Raw genomic sequence first — 23,997 nt, 5'->3', positions numbered from 1 at the left:
CTGCCCCTAAGACAGCATGAAGAGAGGGCCCCCTATCCGGAAACGGATCTAGTGGGGGGCAGACTTTCTCTCTTCGCCCAGGCTTGGGCAAGAGATGTCCAGGATCCCTGGGCGTTGGAGATCATATCTCAGGGATATCTCCTGGACTTCAAAACTTCTCCTCCACGAGGGAGATTTCATCTTTCAAGGTTATCAGCAAACCAAATAAAGAAAGAGGCGTTTCTACGCTGTGTACAAGACCTCTTACTAATGGGGGTGATCCACCCAGTTCCGCGGACAGAACACGGGCAAGGATTCTATTCAAATCTATTTGTTGTTCCCAAGAAAGAGGGAACCTTCAGACCAATCTTGGACTTAAAAATCCTAAACAAATTCCTAAGAGTTCCATCATTCAAAATGGAAACTATTCGAACCATCCTTCCCATGATCCAAGAGGGTCAGTACATGACCACAGTGGCCTTGAAGGATGCCTACCTTCACATACCGATTCACAAGGATCATTATCGGTACCTAAGATTTGCTTTCCTAGACAGGCATTACCAGTTTGTAGCTCTTCCCTTCGGATTAGCTACGGCTCCAAGAATCTTTACAAAAGTTCTGGGCTCACTTCTGGCGGTACTAAGACTGCGAGGCATAGCGGTGACTCCGTACCTAGACGACATTCTGATACAAGCGTCAAGTTTTCAAACTGCCAGGTCTCATACAGAGATAGTTCTGGCATTTCTGAGGTCGCATGGGTGGAAGGTGAACGTGGGAAAGAGTTCTCTATTACCACTTACAAGGGTTCCCTTTCTAGGGACTCTTATAGATTCTGAAGAGATGAAAATTTACCTGACAGAGGCCAGGTTATCAAAACTTCTAAATGCTTGCCGTGTCCTTCATTCCATTCCACACCCGTCAGTAGCTCAGTGCATGGAAGTAATCGGCTTAATGGTAGCGGCAATGGACATAGTACCATTTGCGCGCCTGCATCTCAGACCGCTGCAATTGTGCATGCTAAGTCAGTAGAACAGGGATTACTCAGATTTGTCCCCCCTACTAAATCTGGATCAAGAGACCAGAGATTCTCTTCTATGGTGGCTTTCTCGGCCACATCTGTCCAAGGGGATGACCTTTTGCAGGCCAGTTTGGACGATTGTAACAACAGACGCCAGCCTTCTAGGCTGGGGCGCAGTCTGGAACTCCCTGAAGGCTCAGGGATTATGGACTCAGGAGGAGAAACTCCTCCCAATAAATATTCTGGAATTAAGAGCAATAATCAATGCTCTCCTAGCTTGGCCTCAGTTAGCAACTCTGAGGTTCATCAGATTTCAGTTGGACAACATCACGACGGTGGCTTACATCAACCATCAAGGGGGAACCAGAAGTTCCCTAGCGATGTTGGGAGTCTCAAAGATAATTCGCTGGGCAGAGTCTCACTCTTGCCACCTGTCAGCGATCCACATCCCAGGCGTGGAGAACTGGGAGGCGGATTTTCTAAGTCGCCAGACTTTTTATCCGGGGGAGTGGGAACTTCATCCGGAGGTCTTTGCTCAACTGATTCATCGTTGGGGCAAACCAGATCTGGATCTCATGGCGTCTCGCCAGAACGCCAAGCTTCCTTGTTACGGATCCAGGTCCAGGGACCCGGGAGCGGTGCTGATAGATGCTCTGACAGCCCCTTGGGTCTTCAACATGGCTTATGTGTTTCCACCATTTCCGATGCTTCCTCGTTTGATTGCCAAGATCAAACAGGAGAGAGCTTCGGTGATTCTGATAGCGCCTGCGTGGCCACGCAGGACCTGGTATGCAGACCTAGTGGACATGTCGTCCTGTCCACCGTGGTCTCTGCCTCTGAGACAGGACCTTCTAATTCAGGGTCCTTTCAACCATCCAAATATAATTTCTCTGAGGCTGACTGCATGGAGATTGAATGATTGATTCTATCAAAGCGTGGCTTCTCGGAGTCGGTTATTGATACCTTAATACAGGCTAGGAAGCCTGTTACCAGAAAAATTTACCATAAGATATGGCGTAAATATTTATATTGGTGCGAATCCAAGTGTTACTCATGGAGTAAGGTTAGGATTCCTAGGATATTGTCCTTTCTACAAGAGGGTTTAGAAAAGGGCTTATCTGCTAGTTCGTTAAAGGGACAGATTTCTGCTCTGTCTATTCTTCTACACAAACGTCTGGCTGAAGTTCCAGACGTTCAGGCTTTTTGTCAGGCTTTAGCTAGGATTAAGCCTGTGTTTAAGACTGTTGCTCCGCCGTGGAGCTTAAACTTAGTTCTTAACGTTCTTCAAGGCGTTCCATTTGAACCCCTTCATTCCATTGATATCAAGCTGTTATCCTGGAAGGTTCTGTTTTTGATGGCTATTTCCTCGGCTCGAAAGTCTGAGTTATCTGCCTTACATTGTGATTCTCCTTATCTGATTTTTCATTCAGACAAGGTAGTTCTGCGTACTAAACCTGGGTTCTTACCTAAGGTAGTTACTAACAGGAATATCAATCAAGAGATTGTTGTTCCATCACTGTGTCCTAACCCTTCTTCAAAGAAGGAACGACTTTTGCATAATCTGGACGTAGTCCGTGCCCTGAAGTTCTATTTGCAGGCAACTAAAGATTTTCGTCAAACTTCTTCCCTGTTTGTCGTTTACTCTGGACAGAGAAGAGGTCAAAAGGCTTCGGCTACCTCTCTCTCTTTTTGGCTTCGTAGCATAATACGTTTAGCCTATGAGACTGCTGGACAGCAGCCTCCTGAAAGGATTACAGCTCATTCTACTAGAGCTGTGGCTTCCACCTGGGCCTTTAAAATTGAGGCCTCTGTTGAACAGATTTGCAAGGCTGCAACTTGGTCTTCACTTCACACTTTTTCAAAATTTTACAAATTTGACACTTTTGCTTCTTCGGAGGCTATTTTTGGGAGAAAGGTACTTCAGGCAGTGGTTCCTTCTGTTTAATGTTCCTGCCTTGTCCCTCCCTTCATCCGTGTACTTTAGCTTTGGTATTGGTATTCCATAAGTAATGGATGACCCGTGGACTGAATACACTTAACAAGAGAAAAAATAATTTATGCTTACTTGATAAATTTATTTCTCTTGTAGTGTAGTCAGTCCACGGCCCGCCCTGTCTTTAAGGCAGATCTAAATTTTAATTAAACTCCAGTCACCACTGCACCCTATGGTTTCTCCTTTCTCGTCTGGTTTTGGTCGAATGACTGAATATGACATGTGAGGGGAGGAGCTATATAGCAGCTCTGCTTGGGTGATCCTCTTGCAGCTTCCTGTTAGGAAGAGATATATTCCATAAGTAATGGATGACCCGTGGACTGACTACACTACAAGAGAAATAAATTTATCAGGTAAGCATAAATTATGTTTTTTTTTTCTCTGCCTAGGTGGATGGTCTTTTAACAGACAGTTGGCATTAGATAAACTTGAGACGCCAGGAGTTAACTTAGTAATAAGTTAGAAATGCAGTGTCTTGTTGGCTATATCCATTTTAGCTCTGTTTGATTGTTTTTGTATGTTCAATATCGCCTTTATACCGCACAACGTAATAGATTCCACACCAGTGTTTTGTGTTATTTTATGGGTCATATAGATATCAGGGTAGCGCTTCATACTTTTTTCATGTAGCAGGGAAGGCTTTTTATATAATGCATATAATCATATCAAAGTGAAGGTAAACTTTGATGAATGAAAGCCCGTTTTTTTTTTAAAATACTATTAAAAACAGGGGCACTTTCATTCATCAAAGTTTACAAAGTAGCCTTTTTGATTTAAAAACTTACCTCTCTTCTTTACACAGCCAGAGCAGCTTGCCCCACACGGAGATCCTCTCTTCACACGTCATCAATGACTAATCCAGCTTCCTCCAATCACGGCTTTCCCCCCAGGGAAGTCATTGCCTGAGGCTATGCCGGATTAGTCATTGATGACGTGTGAAGAGAGGATCTCCGGGTGGGGGAAGCTGCTCTGGCTTTGAAAAAAAAAACAAAGGTAAGTTTTTAATCAAAACGGCTGCTTTCTAAACTTTGATGAATGAAAGTGCCCCTGTTTTTAATAGTATTTTTTAAAAAACAGCTTTCATTCACCAAAGTTTACCTTCACTTTAAATAGTTTCCGGTGGGGGTATGTGGGGAGCCCCTAGGGAGATACCCTTTATTATATAGCTGGAATAGGAATTCTTAAAATCATGGCACCGAAACTCAGACATATCAATCTATCGTAATGCAGGAGTCCCTCTCGGGGCCAGCGGCCAAGGCCGCGGGCAGGATAAAGGCAAGAGTTATTTTATCGTTTAACATGGAGAGGTATATCTAAATGGAGGTTTAGTCCACTACTTGAAACCATGCACTTTGCAAAGTTTGAAACTACCCGTGATTATATAACCTTGGTGTGGTATACAAAATTATATCTGAATTGAAAAAGCAAAGTTGCTTATTATAATAAAACATAGTCGCATACATAAAGTCACCCTCTTAAGCACCTATCTGGTTCTGTGTTCCCTCTATACAATAGTAAAATATATCTGTGAGTTATGTTCTATACATAGATTCAGTTTTGGCTTCTACACAACACAAATGACTGTTGTTCTATTAATATTATTTGTAGATGCAATTGCAATTTTTTTTCATTTGTTCACATACTATTTTGTTATAATTTTACAATATCCCTAAATCTGTTTGTATGTAACGTTCAAGGACCCAAGAGCGGTCAGAACAACTATAACTAGGGAAAAAAAGAGGAACATGTTGATTACTGCATATGATTAGTAAACATTCAAAGATTGTATTTTTCTTTAACTATACATAAATAATTGTATTGTTATAGTCCTTAAAAAAATAAATAAAAAAATAGTAAGTTTCCTTAACATCAAAAAAAAAAAAAAAAAGGGAAGTGGTGTCTGGAGTTTGGCAAGGTGTTAATGTATTAATACAATTCACACTTACCTTGTGTGTTTTATTTATAATTAATGTATATAAATGCGTTAATAAAATGACCTGGGGTTGATTATCTCTCAATTCACAAAGTCTGTTTTTATTTGTTTCAGCTTTTTTTGGCATGGATTTCATTGGACGCATTTTCAGCACCGTTACTGCGGTGAGCAACCGGTTCTTGAACCCATACAGGGTGCGGGAGGTGCCTCTCTCAGAGTATGCGGGGTGCACCTGCCTCAGAGAGGATGGGCGGTTAATGCTGTACAGGAGCAAGTCAGGGCGGTCATTTGACTGTATTTTGGTGACGCCTCAAAATCCTCAGCTTACTTATTGGTGAGTATCTACCTTAGCATCATGTGACTAGGCACAAAACCGTTATGGTGTAAGAGCCGGCAGTCAAAATATCAACATTGATAGTAGTCTTATATTTGGTTTATCACAAAACAGAAGATACAGACAAAGAGTGCAAGGTCTTTAAGGAACAATGTAAACTCTAGTATTGTTGACTAGTTGTTAACTATTCAATCAGAAGCCAGAGAGACACACTGTCTGTGTCGCTCTCTGTAATGGTCGTTCATTGGTGCTGAGTGGGAGGGAAGTAGGGCGGTACGTCGGTGAGCGCCCAGAGAATAGGGGGGAAGGAGGGGTGGGGATCCCTACACTATGACAAAATCATTAGGCAGGGGATATGGAGAGATGGGGCCATACACTACAGAAAATTAACATTTGAAGGGGGAGGTGGGACCCTACAGTAATAGCTTGGAGGGTAGCCCCTATACTACAGAAAAAAAAGAAATGATAAACATAACGAAAACTAAAAATTTAATAATTTGTTACTGTCTGCCAGTAACAAATATGCCGGAGAGGAGTGGGTTAGTGGAGAGTTAGAGAGCTGTTTTGAGGGGATTAGGGAGGTGGGTGATGATGGATCTACCCTACAGAAATGCCAGTCCCTGAGAAGGTAGTGGCCAGTGCGGGGGTGGAGGGAAGATAGGTGTGTGGGAGATGTCAGGTAGGAGGGTAATCCCTACACTAGAGCAAATATTTTGGGCTAGATTTATTAACGCTGAGGCGTACAGGGGCGCGTATACGCGCCCCTCTACGCCTCAGCTTGCCTGTGGCGGGGCGAAATTACCCGCAGGTATTCGCCATTGCACACGAGCGCAATGTTGCACTCACGTGCAATCCCTGCCCGTGCACAGCCAATCTCCTCGGTCGGACTCGACCAAAGAGATTGAATTTCGCCACCTTAGAGGTGGCGAAGAGCTTAGGGAAGCAGCGGTCTGGTGACCGCTGCTTGATAAATCATGGCGAGCAAGTTCTTGTGAGAACTTGCAGCCGTAGGGGCTTGATAAATCGAGCCCTAATTATTCAATTACCTCTTCACTGCCGGGAATTTCAGAAGTGTGATACGCAGCTGCAAATTTGTGGTCTTTTAATTGCCAAAAAACAATGGCAAAGCCATATATCTCTGCCGTTTCTGAACAAATGCGATCCCAGAAAAACTTTTGCAACCATTTGTCTTATGACTGCAGTAGTTGTGTGTAAATAATTTCAGCGAGAAAACCAAAGTTTGTGAAAAAGTTGTATTTGGCGGCCAAATAATGGCATCAAAATGGTACATTTTACATACCAGTATCATTTGTGCACCTCCTCCTAATGCTCATAGGCTGAGAGCTACTTCCTGTCATATCAACCAATGGTCCTTTTGCAGGAAGTTTACCTATAAGCCAATGAGTTAGCAGGATGTACCTAACTGGCAATGAGTATTAGCAGGAAGTATTAATCAGCCAATTATTATTATGGTTATTATCATTTATGTGTAGAGCACCAACAGCCAATGAAAATTACAGCTACTTTCTATTTATATTTAAACTGTTTATACTTCACATATTTCATGTAAAAACGGAAAACAAACAATTTATTATGTTCATATGCTGATCTTTTATCTAGATATGTGTTTCACTGTGTCTGCAGTGTTATTTATGTACATGGTATTAAAGGGACATTTTCCTTGTGATTCAGATAGAGAACACAATTTTAAACAATTTTTTTAACAATTTTTGACTGTTTTGCTTTGTTTTTTTGGTTTCCTTTGTTGAAAAATCTACCTAGATAGTTCCCGGCTGCTGAGCCTATCTGCTGATGGGTGGATGCACACATATGTCTCTTGTGATTGGCTTACTTATGTGTTCAGCTAGCTCCTTGTAGTGCATTGATGCTTCATCAAGAAAGGATATCAAAAGAATGAAGCGACATTGATAATAGGAGTAAAATAGAAAGTTGTTTACAAATGTATTATCTGAATCATGAAATAAATATTTTGGTTTTCATGTCCCTTTAAGGATACAGGGTCCTATACCTACCTGTTTAGTGATATAGGGGTGCAACAGGATATTGGGGAGTGCAGGGTGCCAATAGGTTAGTGCTAAATGACCACAGGTCAGGCAGAATAAACAAACTTTGCACCAAGCTCACATGAAACACATTGTAACTGATGTATAAGGAATTATAAACCTGCACTACAGACCCTTCCGGGTTAATAGTCTGCTCTCCCTTAGCCTTTTTCAGCTGGAATCAGAGGCCGAGGCTCTCCAGAGTTTCCACGAATTTGCCATCAAGCTGCGTCCATTCTATGAGAGTGCGCGTCAGGGGCTGAAGATGGAGACGGTCCAGCAGCTGACCAACTGCCTGCGCAGCCACCCCAACTGGTCCTTGGCACACGTAGCAGTTGAGATTGGTCTGCGGGAGAGCTTCAGGCACAATGGAATTCTAAGGTGCGTTTGTCTTTTATTATGCTGAGTGTGACTGTTCACACCGCTTGTTTATGTGTTACGGTTGAGAATAGTGCATTATGTAGCAGCCAAAAGGTTAGCAGTAGCATTCTGGTGTTAAATTATTACCAAGCCATTCAAGTGTTGTTAACCTATTAAATGTCAAAGTAGGCAGCAGTGTATTACTTATTAACATGTTGCATCTCAGGGGTTAATCCAAGTCTGCATCATTTTCACAGATTGCTGCACGCTGTTATTTCAGTATATAAGTTTACATCTGAACATAGTGTAGTGCAGAGCTTATTTTTTTCTTTAAAAAAAAATACAAATATGGTGCTGGCTTAAAAAAATCTAATTTAGTCTTGTTTATGTATTTTCCATTCTTATGATATTCATTATATAATTGTTCAACACTGCCTGTTTTCTTTGTTTTATTCCGGATCATTACACAACTAAACATGCAGGTTATTAACACAAACGCCAAGAGATGCGGTGTGTAAAACTATTTATGATTCAGGGACTTATTCTTTAAGGCAGGGATGTCCAACTGGCTGCCCATGATCCATACGGAGCCCTCTATTTTTTTGCGGGTTCTGGGAAAAGGCAGAACTAAGAATATGTGCCACAGTTTTTGTGGACCCAGGAGAAGGTTAAACTAAAAATGGTGCTTTGGTGGCCACATCTCAAAAGAGCTCTCTGGAGCAGAGAGCAGAAGAAATTGGGTACTCTGCAGCCTTAAAGAGACACAATACTCATATGCTAAATCACTTCAAACGGATGCAGTATAACTGTAAAAAGCTGACAGGAAAATATCACCTGAGCATCTCTATGTAAAAAAGGAAGATATTTTACCTCACAATTTCTTCAGCTCACCAGAGTAAGTGCTGTGTAAAAAGTTATACTTCAGCTGCAGGTTAAGAAAAAAAAGGAAGAAATAAACAGCAGCCAATCAGCATCAACAGTGCTGAGGTCATGAACTCTTTTACTGTGATCTCATGAGATTTCACTTAACTCTCATGAGATTTCATAGTAAACTTCCTTAAACTGAAATAACGTGTGCACGAGGCTCACTCCCTTGCCTGTCCCAGGACAGACATACTGATTTGCTGCTTAAAGTCCTTTGCAATGGGGTGTGAATGCTTAGGACATTTAGAGTTAAAACATCTTTCTTTTTTACATAGAGATGTTCAGGTGATATTTTTTAGTCCGTTTTGTACAGCTATGCTGCATCACTTTCAAGTGTTTTAACATTTGGGTATCATGGCCCTCTAAATAAACCGGGCCCTGTCCCACTAGCATTGTTTTAGAAAATATATATTGTTTGGGTGTTTAATCGCTATAAATTTATATTCTATGCTTCCATTGCTGCTCTCAAATTTGCTGGGTTACAACAATATTTCATCTAGAAGTCCCAGCAAATGCAAGCTGCCTCCCATATAAAGTAAAGACACTTTATGAAATGCAGAATCTTGCAGGGGACAATGAATGTGACTGGGAGCACCCGACACTGATTAGAATGTTTTTGTAGCATGTAGATGTCATATTGTGTTATTTTCAGAATAGTTCATCTGAATTTGCTTCTAATTTCATATACACTGTGTGCAGAATTATTAGGCAAATTAGTATTTTGACCACATCATCCTCTTTATGCATGTTGTCTTACTCCAAGCTGTATAGGCTCGAAAGCCTACTACCAATTAAGCATATTAGGTGATGTGCATCTCTGTAATGAGAAGGGGTGTGGTCTAATGACATCAACACCCTATATCAGGTGTGCATAATTATTAGGCAACTTCCTTTCCTTTGGCAAAATGGGTCAAAAGAAGGACTTGACAGGCTCAGAAAAGTCAAAAATAGTGAGATATCTTGCAGAGGGATGCAGCACTCTTAAAATTGCAAAGCTTCTGAAGCGTGATCATCGAACAATCAAGCGTTTCATTCAAAATAGTCAACAGGGTCAACCAAGGCGCAAAATAACTGCCCATGAACTGAGAAAAGTCAAGCGTGCAGCTGCCAAGATGCCACTTGCCACCAGTTTGGCCATATTTCAGAGCTGCAACATCACTGGAGTGCCCAAAAGCACAAGGTGTGCAATACTCAGAGACATGGCCAAGGTAAGAAAGGCTGAAAACGACCACAACTGAACAAAACACACAAGCTGAAACGTCAAGACTGGGCCAAGAAATATCTCAAGACTGATTTTTCTAAGGTTTTATGGACTGATGAAATGAGAGTGAGTCTTGATGGGCCCGTGGCTGGATTGGTAAAGGGCAGAGAGCTCCAGTCCGACTCAGACGCCAGCAAGGTGGAGGTGGAGTACTGGTTTGGGCTGGTATCATCAAAGATGAGCTTGTGGGACCTTTTCGGGTTGAGGATGGAGTCAAGCTCAACTCCCAGTCCTACTGCCAATTTCTGGAAGACACCTTCTTCAAGCAGTGGTACAGGAAGAAGTCTGCATCCTTCAAGAAAAACATGATTTTCATGCAGGACAATGCTCCATCACAGGCGTCCTGTACTCCACAGCGTGGCTGGCAAGAAAGGGTATAAAAGAAGAAAATCTAATGACATGGCCTCCTTGTTCACCTGATCTGAACCCCATTGAGAACCTGTGGTCCATCATCAAATGTGAGATTTACAAGGAGGGAAAACAGTACACCTCTCTGAACAGTGTCTGGGAGGCTGTGGTTGCTGCTGCACGCAATGTTGATGGTGAACAGATCAAAACACTGACAGAATCCATGGATGGCAGGCTTTTGAGTGTCCTTGCAAAGAAAGGTGGCTATATTGGTCACTGATTTGTTTTTGTTTTGTTTTTGAATGTCAGAAATGTATATTTGTGAATGTTGAGAAGTTATATTGGTTTCACTGGTAAAAATAAATAATTGAAATGGGTATCTATTTGTTTTTTGTTAAGTTGCCTAATAATTATGCACAGTAATAGTCACCTGCACACACAGATATCCCCCTAAAATAGCTATAACTAAAAACAAACTAAAAACTACTTCCAAAACTATTCAGCTTTGATATTAATGAGTTTTTTGGGTTCATTGAGAATATGGTTGTTGTTCAATAATAAAATTAATCCTCAAAAATACAACTTGCCTAATAATTCTGCACTCCCTGTACATATGTTTCTTTTTAATGACACGATGAGTCCACGGATCATCTTAATTACTATTGGGATATTCACCTTCTGGTCAGCAGGAGACAGAAAAGAGCACCACAGCAAAGCTGTTAAATACCACCTCCCTTCCCTCCCAACCCAGTCATTCTCTTTGCCTATGTTAGTGCTAGGAAGTGGTAAAGATAGGTGTTAGAAAAATTATTCAATCAAAAGTTTATTATTTTAAAAGTGGCGCAAGATTGTGCTGCTTTGTCCTAGGGTGTAGCCGTAGTTCATATCAGTCTCTTCAGTAGAGCAGTGGTGGCTTTAGAGCAATGGGAACTTGTGGGACATAATTCTCACTGTGCCTCCCATGTTTTATGCTGCCCTAACTCCTAAAGCCTCAAGGACCTCTCAAGCCTGTGAGCTGCCTTGCTGGGGCGACTGGAAAAATTCTCTCAGAAAAAAGTAAGCACGTTATTCAAACCTATTAGACAACATAAAGGGCACGTGAAGGAAGGGGCACTTTATTGATGGTGGGACACTGTAAACTCTCCTAGGCTGGAGAGGACTTTTGACAGCCTTAGTATGCAGGCACTGGAGCTGGAAGAGAAGCGTTACTAATGGCTCTGGTGGTTAGAATCTCCTGGCGGTTTAATTTAACAAGATGCCGACCGGGATATTATTTATTTATGGCAACGCCCACGATGGGCGGATCATACTGAGTTGCGCGCCACTTTCATTGTGCCTCAGTCTGGGACACATTTAGAATAGACGGACGGAGTTCATCAGGCTTTACCTAGAAAAGCATGGTCAGTGTTAAGCATGCGTTTCTAGAATTCAACGTTTCCTGCATCATAAGAAGGGAAGATTAGCTCTGGTTTAGCGAGTCAGGTAGGCACCTCAGCAAAGGTGTAGAGGTGTCTATATTGCTTTCAACTGGTGTATTTACTAATTTGACAGGCTTCGGTAAAAAAGTTACATGTTAATTTCTTTATTTTAAAGAAACAGTAACGTTTTTTTTTTTTTCACTTTAAAATTTTTTTCTTGAAATTTAGGGTTTTTATTTGTTAATTAATCCATTGTGAACCAATATGGACCAAGGGGCCTTGCAAGATGTCACTTGCTCCTTGTGTTTTTATGCCAATGTGGAACCACCAATCCCTTTCTGTTCCTCATGTATTGAGAGGACTTTAAATTCTAGGGAATTTTTTTTTTTCTAAGCCAACTTTTTCTAAAGCGGATGTTGTCCAGGAGTCTAATGACGAAGTTCAATATATGCCGCAGCTTTCTCCTCAAGCGTCCCAAATGTTACCGCCCTCACATGCATTGCCCTGCGCTTCCTCTCAAACTCCCGCTGGAGTTACTTTAAGGGATATCGCTTCTCTCATGTCTTCTACAATTTCAGATGCGTTGTCTGCTTTTCCAATGTTGCAGGGAAAGCGTAAGAGTAAACTCAGACATTCAGTAAGCAAGGTTTCTGACGCAGTTGTTGCTATTTTGGAGGTCCCCTCCCAGAAGCCTGAAGAGGAGGATACCGTAGTAGCATCTGAAGGGGAAATTTCAGATTCTGACAGTGTAATTCCTCTTGCTGATACTGAAGTGGTATCTTTCAGGTTTAAGCTAGAACACCTCCTTCTGTTACTTAAGAAGGTTTTAGCTACATTGGACGACAGCGACTCCACTGTAGTTGTGGTTCCTAAGAAGTCCAGTAAGCTGAACAAATATTTTGAGGTTCCTTCCTTGATAGATGTGTTTCCGGTCCCAGACCGAGCTTCTGAGATCATTGCTAAGGAGTTGGAGAGACCGGGTATACCTTTTTCTCCATCTCCTATATTTAAAAAGATGTTTCCCATAGCCGAAACTGTTAAGGAGGCTTGGCAAACAGGCTCCAAGGTGGAAGGAGCTGTTTCCACCTTAGCTAAGAGAACTACTATTCCCATAGAGGATAGTTGTGCTTTCAAAGATCCTATGGACAAGAAATTAGAGGGGTTAATCAAAAAGATGTATGTACACCAGGGCTAAAAGCTCTTAAAGGGACACTGAACCCCAAATGTTTTCTTTCGTGATGCAGATAGAGCAAGCAATTTTAAGCAACTTTCTAATTTACTCCTTTTATCACATTTTCTTCATTCTCTTGGTATCCTTATTTAAAAAGAATGTAAGTTTAGATGCCGGCCCATTTTTGGTGAACAACCTGGGTTATTTTTGCTGATTGGTGGATAAATTCACCCACCAATAAACAAGAGGTGTCCTGAACCAACAAAATAGCTTAGATGCACCAACGATAATGCCACAGTCAGAGATGATATATTATGGGGTGCCGCCAAAGCCACATTTAGGGGACTCTTGATTACCAAGCAAGCACACTACAAAAAGCAATTTGGTCTTACCCTCTCACAAGCCCACATCAAACGGAGAACCTTAGAAGAGCACAATAGAAATGCAATTAACATAGACATTACATCTCAAATCACTGCAATCAAGACTCCCATATCCCAGCTAGAGCTCCGTAGAACTCAGATTAATCTCACAAAATTGAAACATATGTTTTACTATAAGAGTAATAAGGCTGACTCCTTGCTAGCTAATAAGATCAGAAATAGAGTAGTGGCTTCGCGAATCCATTGTATACGTACCCCAAACTCTCGTCTACAAATCCCGTCTCAAGTAGGGGAGGCGTTTTCTGACTTTTACACTGTTATATAATATAGCTACTTCTGAATCGCCCAGATCCACCCCTAAAGAGGTATTGCAAACCTATTTGGAGACACTGTCACTGCCCACACTTTCCTCCGAGCAGCGCGACCTTCTAAACGCCCCCTTCTCACTTACTGAAGTTATTTCAGTCATTAGGAACGCAAAATATTTCAAGTCCCCTGGCCCAGACGGTTACCCGGCTCACTTTTACAAAATATTGATACGAGAACTATCCCCTTTACTACTAAAATTCTATAACCTAGCTAGGCATGAAGGTTGTTTCCACAAAGAAGCCAATATAATTACCATCCTAAAACCAAAGATCCAACCTTATGCACCAGCTACAGACCAATTTCTTTAATAAACACTGATATAAAGTTTTACTCCAAGATTCTGGCCAATAGGCTTGCCAAGTTCCTACCCTCCCTAATAGATCCGAACCAGGTGGGCTTCGTGCCCCAGAGAGAGGGCCCAGACAACACAAGGCGACTCCTCAATATTCTGACTCTCTCGTCTAGACTTCGGAAACCACTTTCGGTCATATCCCTCGACGCCGAGAAGGCCTTCAACCGCGTTCGATGGCAGTACCTCTGGGCAGTTCTCGAGCGTTTTCGCCTCCCTGATAATTTCATAGGGGCTATTAGAGCCCTCTATGAGGGTCCCACGGCTTATGTGAGCGGGTTAGATTTCTGTTCCCCTCCTTTCACCATAACAAATGGCACTAGACAGGGCTGCCCCTTGTCGCCACTGCTATTTGCCTTATCGATTGAGCCCTTAGCGGAGCAAATATGAACTGATCCTCAGATTTGAGGTGCTACTTTATTTGGTACTACGCTTTTTACGACGCAGCCAATGCAAACTATCCCTAGGTTATTAGATGTACTTACCTCCTTTGGGGACCACTCCTATTATAAATTAAACCTTTCAAAAACCAAAGTATAAACACAAGATTTTGTGGAAGAACAGCTAGTTAATTTGAAAAAAAGTTTTAACTTTACTTGGACAGACTGTTCGGTCCTACATCTGGGTGTTAGGCTGTCAGGTAGCCTTTCTCAGACAATAAATGATAACTATCTCCCCCTCCTCACTTCGCTCCGCTCCCTGAAGAGGGATTGGAACATGCAGCACGTGTCTTGGCTTGGCAGGATTGCTGCATTGAAAATGTCCTTTCTCCCAAAACTCACCTATCTGTTTCGTTGCCTCCCCATCAGCCTCCCCAAGCACCTCCTGCTCCAGTTTCAGAGCGGATTTACATTTTTATTTGGCAGGACAGACCTCCCAGGGTGGCACATAGATTACTCCAACTTCCTAAAACCTCTGGAGGCATCGCTTCCCCGTCGGTTGTCCGTTATTATGAAGGTGCTATGCTCACCCATGTATCCCAATGGGGTGTCAAATTATCCCACTCTAAGTGGAGATCGCTAAAACAAGCGTCTTTACCTTACCATCTCAAACTTCGAGACTTGATCTGGACACCACCACACTGCCGTAGGGGGTTGGAGCTATTAAGTCCAGTTGTTTCTGAATGTCTTGGCTTCTGGGACAAGATCAGACATCAATCGCATATTGCCCCGCACCCCTCCCCTATTACTTCTATAACGGGACTCCTTTCTGGTCTTCAGGACTCCCACCCAAATAAATGGTCACAAATGGGAGTTCATCGGGTGTCAGATTTCTGGGACGGTACCTCTCAGGACTCTTTCAAGCAAGTCTCTCAGATATGTGGGGACGCTCACGTATCTCCCTACTTGCTTTTTGAATTCCATAGAATCAAAAGCTTTCTAAACAGCTGGGGATTCAAGCCGACCCTAACTCGCCCTCTGACCCTCTGAGAGACTGTCTGGGATCAGGGCTCCAGATTACATAGGCCTCTTTCTTTCCATTATGTGTTGCTAGGCGCCACACAATCCTCTGAAACACCCTCTCACCTGGCCCGTTGGGAAACACTGCTGGGAATGCGGGTCCTCCCTGACATCTGGGAGCTTGCCTTATCTCTGACCCAGAAGGCCATACATTGTACAACATTATATGAGGTTTACTTTAAATTACTCTCCCATTGATACTATGTGCCTACTAGACTTGTGAAAATGTTCCCAAGTGCATCCCTCGATTGTTGGAGGAATTACGGCCATAGGGGCACCATGCTCCATATCTGGTGGGAATGCCCTGTGATTCAACCTTTATGGAATAAATGCTTTACAGCACTTTCCTGTTTCGGGATTTCCCTCCCTAAGTCCCCAGCACAGCCCTCCTACATCTGAACATTCAAGCCCTTCCCAAACACCAAGCATTCATCTCCATATACCTACTCATGACTGTTAAGCACTCCATAGCTTGTGCATGGAAGAAAGAGTCTTCCCCTAGTTGGTCTCTAGTATGCAACACAATGGCTTATACATATGCTATGGAGAAGGACATTTTCTATAAATTAAACAACTCTGATTTGTTTGAAATGGTTTGGGCCGACTGGAAGGAACGACATACCACTGACTGGATGCCCAACATAATGACTCACGACACTTAACTGTTAAATTTGCCCCTACGCTTATTTGCGACCTCCCCTAAAGAACTTTTCTCAAGCCCCTTCCTCCTCCCTCCCCCTTCCTTCCCCTTTCTCTGTTTCATCCTCCCCTCCTTAACCCTGTATCTTTGCCCCTCCCTTCTCTGTAAGTATGTGTGATTTTTGAGGGATTGATAACCCTCTATATACCTCCAGGTTAACTCTAACAATTTAGAAGTGTTATTCAAAATTTCCTATGTAACTGTTCTTCAATATTTGTACCTTGTATTTATTTGTCTCGACTACTATAAAAAATTAATAATAAAAAAAAAATAGCTTAGATGCTTTCTTCTTCAAATAAACATAGCAAGAGAACGAAGAAAAATTGATAAAAGGAATAAATTACTATTTTATTTTTTTTTTTAATTTTTTTTTTTACAGCAAACTATAAGACAAGAAATAGGACATACAATTAAATGAACTATATAGGAGATAGGGAATCAAGCACTCTTTTTTTATAAATGAATCAAAAGATTTAATATCTTAATAATGGAGTTACATCTCTAATCCATATATATCGCCAATAGTCAAGACATAATATATGTATACCAACACATGACATCAAATTATTTAACCCTGAAGGTGTGCACACCTAGTACAAATAGCACAAAATATGCTAATGGTTTATAAATATTCAAAACACACTATACCCTAGCTGCACATGCTATCCTATATTAGTGAGGGATAGTGTCAGACAGGTAACATATGAGATCTGAATGTGATGGAATATTGATAATGGACAGCTAGCACACAGTGGTCAGCTAGCACACAGTAGCAAATATTATAGGCAGTCCCATGCAATAAGCACAATGTTTAATTGTTATGACACTGGACAGCTAGCGCACAGTGATCAGCTAGCTCACAGTTAAATTTTTTTATTGGCAATCCCATGCAAAGAGCACAAAAATTTCAGCGTTATGCATATGACAATATGAATCATTTAGAGAGACCTCAAAACATACTACACCCTACTGCACTCGGTACCCAAGAAATTACAAGGGATAATTACCGGGCAGAAACAATCTTGGGATCTAAGTATGATGAGGTGCCTTATATATGGCATACATATGATCCTATCATAGCAATAGTAAAACAGCAGTTACGTGCAGATATTTTCAAACAGATGCATGTCAGCAAGGAAAAAGTTGTAACAGTTCACATGTAGCATATCCAACACAGAGCAATCAAAGTCAGACCAGGCTGACCCTCCACAAATAATGGTTATTGCAAAGTTAAGTTATTTTCCAGATATTAGCAAATGTAGGTGTTGTTACCCTTATCTGACATATAATTGTAATCCACATGAACCGTCAGGTCTCTGCTGTAGTATTCGCTTCCAGTGCTCCTTTAATATACCAGCTGCTACTTAGTGTGCTTTACACGGCGAAATCCACATGGCAAAAGCAAACAGCATCATCACTTCCGGGTTAGTCATGTGAGTAGTTCATCCAATGCCTACGATCGTTTCACCCTTAGTGTTAATTCCCCTTCCCCTGAGGAAGCCCTGTCTTTTGAATTGACACTAAGGGGGAAACGATCATAGGCATTGGATGAACTACTCACATGACTAAAGAGTGCTTGATTCCCTATCTCCTATATAGTTCATTGAATTGTATGTCCTATTTCTTGTCTTATAGTTTGCTGTAAAAATATTACTTATAGGGTCTGCACCATTTACGACTATACTATTATTAGTCTATTATTATAAGGTTTTTGTATTTACATCAACCGTTTGTCCGATACCCCTTTGAATCAATAAATTATTAAGTTGATTAAAATTGCATGCTCTATCTGAATCACGAAAGAAAAAATTTGTGTTCAGTTTCCCTTTTAAACTAGCTAATTCCTTTATTATGGATGCTTCCCTTCAAGTTATCAAACTGGGAGCAAAGATTTCAGGTTTCTCTATTCTAGCTTGCAGAGCCTTATGGTTAAAACCTTGGTCTGTGGATGTGTCCTCTAAGTCTATAAGCTTTTAGCAATTCCTTACAAGGGGAAGACCTTGTTTGGACCTGGCTTGACGGAAATTATCTCTGATATCACAGGAGGTAAAGGTCATCTTCTCCTTCAGGATAAGAGAAACAAACAAAAAGGACAACAGAGTAATTTTCGTTCCTTTTCGAAATTCCAAGGGAAATTCTTCCTCTTCTGCCTCCAAGCAGGAACAGTCTAAACCTTCATGGAGACCCAATCAGTCTTGGAATAAGGGAAAACAATCCCAAGAAGCCTGCTATTGAATCAAAGACAGCATGAAGGGCCTGCCCCCGATCCGGGACCGGATCTTGTAGGGGGCAGACTTTCCTTCTTCGCTCAGGCTCGGGTTCAAGATGTTCAGGATCCCTGGACAATAGACATAGTGTCCCAGGGATACAAACTAGAGTTAAAAAGTTTTCCTCTCAGAGGCTGGTTTCTGCTTTCAAGATTATCTGCAGACCAGACAAAAAGAGAGGCGTTCTTTCACTGTGTAGGAGACCTCTCCGACCTGGGAGTGATTGTTCCTGTTCCGATACAGGAACAGGGTCTGGGATTTTATTCCAATCTGTTCGTGGTTCCCAAAAAAGAGGGAACCTTCAGGCCAATTTTAGATCTCAATAGTCTAAACAGATTTCTCAGAGTACAGTCCTTCAAGATGGAAACTATTCGTTCCATTCTCCTTTAAATCCACCGTTATCATAAATTGACCTTCTTGGATCAAAGGGATCATCACAAGTTCCTAAGGTTTGCTTTTCTGGACAAACGCTTCCAGTTCGTGGCTCTTCCCTTCAGTCTTGCCACAGCTCCAAGAATTTTTCACAAAGGTTGTGGGATCGCTATTGGCAGTGCTTCGGTTACGGGGCATTGCAGTGGCGCCCTGTCTGGACGACAGCCTAGTCCAGGCACCATCCTTACAAGAAGCAAGATCCCACACGGACAACAAAGAGTTCCATAGTCCCAAATACAAGGGTAACTTTCTTGGGAACCATAATAGATTCCCTGTCAATGAAGATTTTTCTGACAGAAGTCAAGAAATCAAAGACTTTCGATACTTGTCTAGCCCTTCAGTCCACTCCTCGGCCATCAGTGGCTCAGTGCATGGAGGTAATCGGGCTGATGGTGACGGCAATGGACATCATCCCGTTTGCTTGGTTCCATCTCAGACCCCTGCAGTTAAACATGCTCAGGCAATGGAACTGATATTATGCCGATTTGTCTCCTCGAATAATTGTGGAGCGGGAGACAAAGGATTCTCTTCAATGGTGGTTGTCTCTAGATCATATCTCCCAGGGAACCTGCTTTCGCAGACCATCTTGGTTGTTTGTGACTACAGACTCCAGCCTTCTAGGATGGGGAGCAGTCTGGGGCTCTCTAAAGGCTCAGGGGGTTTGGACTCAGTCAGTCTCTTTTCTTCCTATAAACATTTTGGAGCTGAGAGTTATCTTCAATACTCTTCTGGCCTGGCCTCAGTTAGCCTCAGTCCAGTTTATCAGGTTCCAGTCGGACAACATAACTTTAGTGGCTTACATCAATCATCAGGGAGGAACACGGAGTTCCTTAGTGATGACAGAGGTAACCAAAACAATTCAGTGGGCGGAGGCCCATTCTTGCTATCTGTCGGCGATCCACATCCCAAGGGTGGACAACTGGGAGGCGGACTTCCTGAGCAGGCAGACCTTTCATCCGGGGGAGTGGGAACTCCATCCGGAAGTGTTCTCCGGCCTGATTCTCAAGTGGGGTCAGCTGGAATTGGATCTCATAGCATCTCGGCAGAATGCCAAGCTCCCGAGATACGGGTCGAGGTCCAGGGAGCCCCAGGCGGAACTGATAGATGCTTTGGCGGTCCCTTGGACCTTCAGTCTAGCATACCTATTTCCTCAGTTTGCTCTTCTTCCTCGGGTAATTGCTCGAATCAAGCAGGAGAAGGCATCGATGATCCTCATTGCTCCAGCTTGGCCTCACAGGATTTGGTATGTAGATCTGGTGGACATGTCATCTCTGCCACCTTGGACCCTCTAATTCAAGGGCCCTTCATTCACCCAAATCTAGATTCTCTGAAGCTGACTGCTTGGAGATTGAAAGCTTAATTTTGTAAAAAGCGGGGCTTTTCTGTCTCGGTCATAGAGACCATGATTCAGGCTTGTAAGCCTGTAACTAGAAAGATTTACCATAAGATATGGCGTAAATATCTCTATTGGTGTGAATCCAAGGGCTACTCATGGAGTGGAGTTAGGATTCCTAGAATTTTGTCTTTTCTCCAAGAGGAGGGTTTGAAGAAAGGATTATCGACAAGTTCCCTAAAGGGTCAAATCTCTGCCTTATCTATTTTGTTACACAAATGTCTGGCAGATGTTCCAGATGTACAATCATTTTGTCAGGCCTTGGTCAGGATCAGGCCTGTGTTCAAACCAGTTACTCCTCCATGGAGTCTGAATGTAGTTCTTAATGTTCTTCAAGGGGCTCCATTTGAGCCTATGCATTCCTTAGATATTAAATTGTTATTTTGGCAAGTTTTATTTCTTGTTGCTATTTCTTCTGCTTGTAGAGTGTCAGAGCTCTTGGCATTGCAGTATGAATCCCCTTATCTTATTTTTCATTCAGATAAGGTAGTTTTACGTACTAAATTAGGATTTCTTCCTAAAGTAGTTTCTGATCAGAACATTAATCAGAAGATAATTGTTCCTTGTGCCCTAATCCTACCTCTCAGAAGAAAGGGCTTCTTCACAATTTGGACGTGGTTCGTGCTTTAAAGTTTTACCTGCAGGCGACTAAGGATTTTCGTCAGTCTTCTGCTTTGTTTGTGGTTTTCTCAGAAAAACGTAAGGGACAGAAAGCTACGGCTGCTTCTTTCTTTTTGGCAGAAGAGTATCATACGTTTTGCATATGAGACTGCTGGACAGCAGCCTCCAGAGAGCGTTATGGCTCATTCCACGAGGGCTGTTGCTTCCTCATGGGCTTTCAAGAATGAAGCTTCTGTGGAACAGATTTGCAAGGCTGCAACTTGGTCCTCTCTTCACACTTTTGAAAAAGTCTACAAATTTGACACTTTTGCCTCGGCTGAGGCCGTTTTTGGGAGAAAGGTTCTTCAAGCAGTGGTGCCTTCTGTTTAGGTTCCCTGTCTTGTCCCTCCCGTATCATCTGTGTACTCTAGCTTGGGTATTGATTCCCAATAGTAATTAAGATGATCTGTGGACTCATCGTGCCATTAAAAAGGAAAACAAAATTTATGCTTACCTGATAAATATATTTCTTTTGTGACGCATTGAGTCCACGGCCCACCCTGTTTTTGTGAAGACAGGTTGTTGGTTATTTTAAACTTCAGACACCTCTGCACCTTGTTACTTCCTTTCTCTCCTTTACTTCGATTGAATGACTGGGTTGGGAGGGAAGGGAGGCGATATTTAACAGCTTTGCTGTGGTGCTCTTTGCCGCCTCCTGCTGACCATGAGGTGAATATCCCAATAGTAATTAAGATGATCCCTGGACTCATCGTGTCAAAAAAAGAAAGAAATTGATCAGGTAAGCATAAATTTTCTTTTTTCTATCCATGCAATAAGCGCATTGAATATTTTGAGGCAAACTTGCCAGCTTACATTTGACAAAATAAAACAACAAGATCTGCTGGTGTACCATGTTGGGAAAATAAGAGACCTGTGAGAGAACTTCAGACACACCCAAGGAACGCCCCTGTTTAGACCACTCTCTAAGGCTGTGAGACTCATTTTACAATAGAAGAATAAAGGATGCTTTGAAGTTTGTAGTTTTCTATATGGTTTTAACTTAAGATTTTGAAATAAAGTTTGTACAAATATGATTTTTACTGTGTAGATTAAAGGCATAGTAAACTTCACTAAAAGCAATAAAATCTATTATTACAAATATATTTTACCTTCAAAAGTAATATACTGACAGTAAACCCAACTGCCTTTCTTTTTATTTAATAAAGCACACTACTTAAAGGGACAGTCTACTTTAAAAATGTTATTGTTTAAAAAGATAGATAATTCCTGTATTACCTATTCGCCAGCTTTGTATAACCAACACTGTTATATTAATATTATTTTACTTCTGTGATTACCCTGTATCTAAGCCTCTGCAGACTGCCCCCTTATCTCTGTGCTTTTTACAAACTTACATTTTAGCCATTTAGTGCTGACTCATAAATAACTCGACGAGCGTGAGATAATGTTATCTATATGGCACATATGAACTAGATGTAAAAAGCTAATAAAATGCACTGAGATAAGAGGTGGCCTGCAGAGGTTTAGAAATAGGCAGAGGTTATAAAGTATATTAATATAACAATGTTGGTTGTACAAAGCTGTGGGATGGGTAGTAGGCATTAAAGTGGATGTAAATATTTTACATATTGAACTTCCAAATTTGTTCTTAAGCACTCTTTTATCAATACCGCATACTTTTGTAATTTATATAACGAACAAATAAACTTATATTTACGTTAGTAAGTTTGCTCCGTTTTCAGGCTGAGCTCCTCCCATCCATAACTTCCTTCATTTTAAGCGCATAACGTCTAGAGCGGTCCCACCCGCTCTATGACGTACTACCCTTGCGCGTTCTCGATGGGTCCCTTTTGTGCGCATGCGCTTCTAATTTAGTTATTATTGCTGGATTTGCATTACTAATCAGTCAGGCACTTCCAAACCGCTCTTTCAATACTCGAAATATATTGTTACAATTTCAAACAGTTTGCGGAGCAGCATAGATACTTACTTGCAGTTCCTGGGAAATACACGAAGTTTGGAGAAGCGGCCTTTATATGCGCATGCTTAGAGCGTGTGCGCGCAGCACTTCCAAAGCCAGCACAAGTGGTTTTACGCATGCGCATATAAAAGACGCATGCGCAAAAATATAAAATGACGTTACGAAAAAGGGGCTGGACGCCACGGGGTACGCCACATTATTTGTTTAGGGAAATGTCAATCAATGTAAGGAAAGCGGAACAAAATGGCGGGCGGAGGGAGAAACTGAGACTTTTATAGTTATAGAGGTATATACATCGTTTATATATTATGTTTTAACAAAATTCATGAATTAAACTTATGTTATTTTTTGATGATAAAGCAGTTGTGATTGTCGAGTAGCAGTGAGTTTACATCCACTTTAAATATCTTTTTAAACAAAAAAAATCAAGTAGACTGTCCCTTTAACCTAAAGTATGAGGCGAATGCTTGCCTTGGGATCAGCAGAACCGCATACAGCTCATTGAAGAAAAAAAAGCAGCTGTAAGAGGGGGGGGGGGGGCTGGGGGCACTGTCATTACAGTACTTTATAAGTAAAATATATGCTTAAAGAGACATGAAACCCAATGTTTTTTATTTCATGATTCAGATAGATCATATAATCTTTCCAATTTACTTCTATTATCAAATTTGCTTCATTTCCTTTCTATCCTTTGTTGAAAAAGCAGTAATGCACTACTGGGAGCTAGCTGAAAGCTAATGACGAGGCATATATATGCAGCAACCAATCAGCAGCTTCTAAACCTACTTGGGTATACTTTTCAACAAAGGATTCAAAGAGAACTAAGCAAATTAGATAATAGAAATGAATTGGGAACTTATTTAAAATATAATTTATGTGAATTATGAGACCAAAATGAGTTTTTATGGTATTTTAAAGCTGCAGATTTCAACAGATATTTTTACTTGGAACTTTTTAGTAGCATTTTACTGTCTATTTTTAAATACAATTTTGCTGCGTAATTTAAATTAAGAATTTTGTTTCCTCTTTTTCATACAAATAATTAGATATTTAATATTTATTTTATTTTGCACTCTACTGTAATGTAAGGGTCTCTCCTTCCCATACAGAAATGTAGTCCCCAAGGGCTTGATGATAAGATTCTCTTGCTTGGAGAGAAATTATAAAGCAGACTTCACAGGGGCTCAACTCACTGAATGCTAAAAGAAAAAGGGCGGAACCTGTGGACAGTTTGGACAGA

At 41.5% G+C, this 23,997-nt stretch overlaps 1 protein-coding gene across 4 annotated transcripts in view; it reads left to right on the top strand.

Moving 5' to 3' along the window:
* PLA2G6 (phospholipase A2 group VI) overlaps positions 1–23,997 on the top strand; it is a 195,658-nt gene that overhangs the window by 37,820 nt on the left and 133,841 nt on the right. For all 4 annotated transcript variants that reach the window (XM_053721249.1, XM_053721251.1, XM_053721252.1 and 1 more), the window contains exons 2-3: positions 5,038–5,257; positions 7,486–7,701. In XM_053721249.1, coding sequence (XP_053577224.1) covers positions 5,049–5,257; positions 7,486–7,701 — 425 coding nt within the window. In that variant the 5' untranslated portion in view covers positions 5,038–5,048. The remainder of the gene's footprint in view (positions 1–5,037; positions 5,258–7,485; positions 7,702–23,997) is intronic.

Source organism: Bombina bombina, chromosome 7 (genome assembly GCF_027579735.1).
Source record: "Bombina bombina isolate aBomBom1 chromosome 7, aBomBom1.pri, whole genome shotgun sequence".
In the NCBI taxonomy this organism is placed as follows: Eukaryota; Metazoa; Chordata; class Amphibia; order Anura; family Bombinatoridae; genus Bombina; species Bombina bombina.
This window is presented reverse-complemented; position numbering and strand designations above follow the sequence as displayed.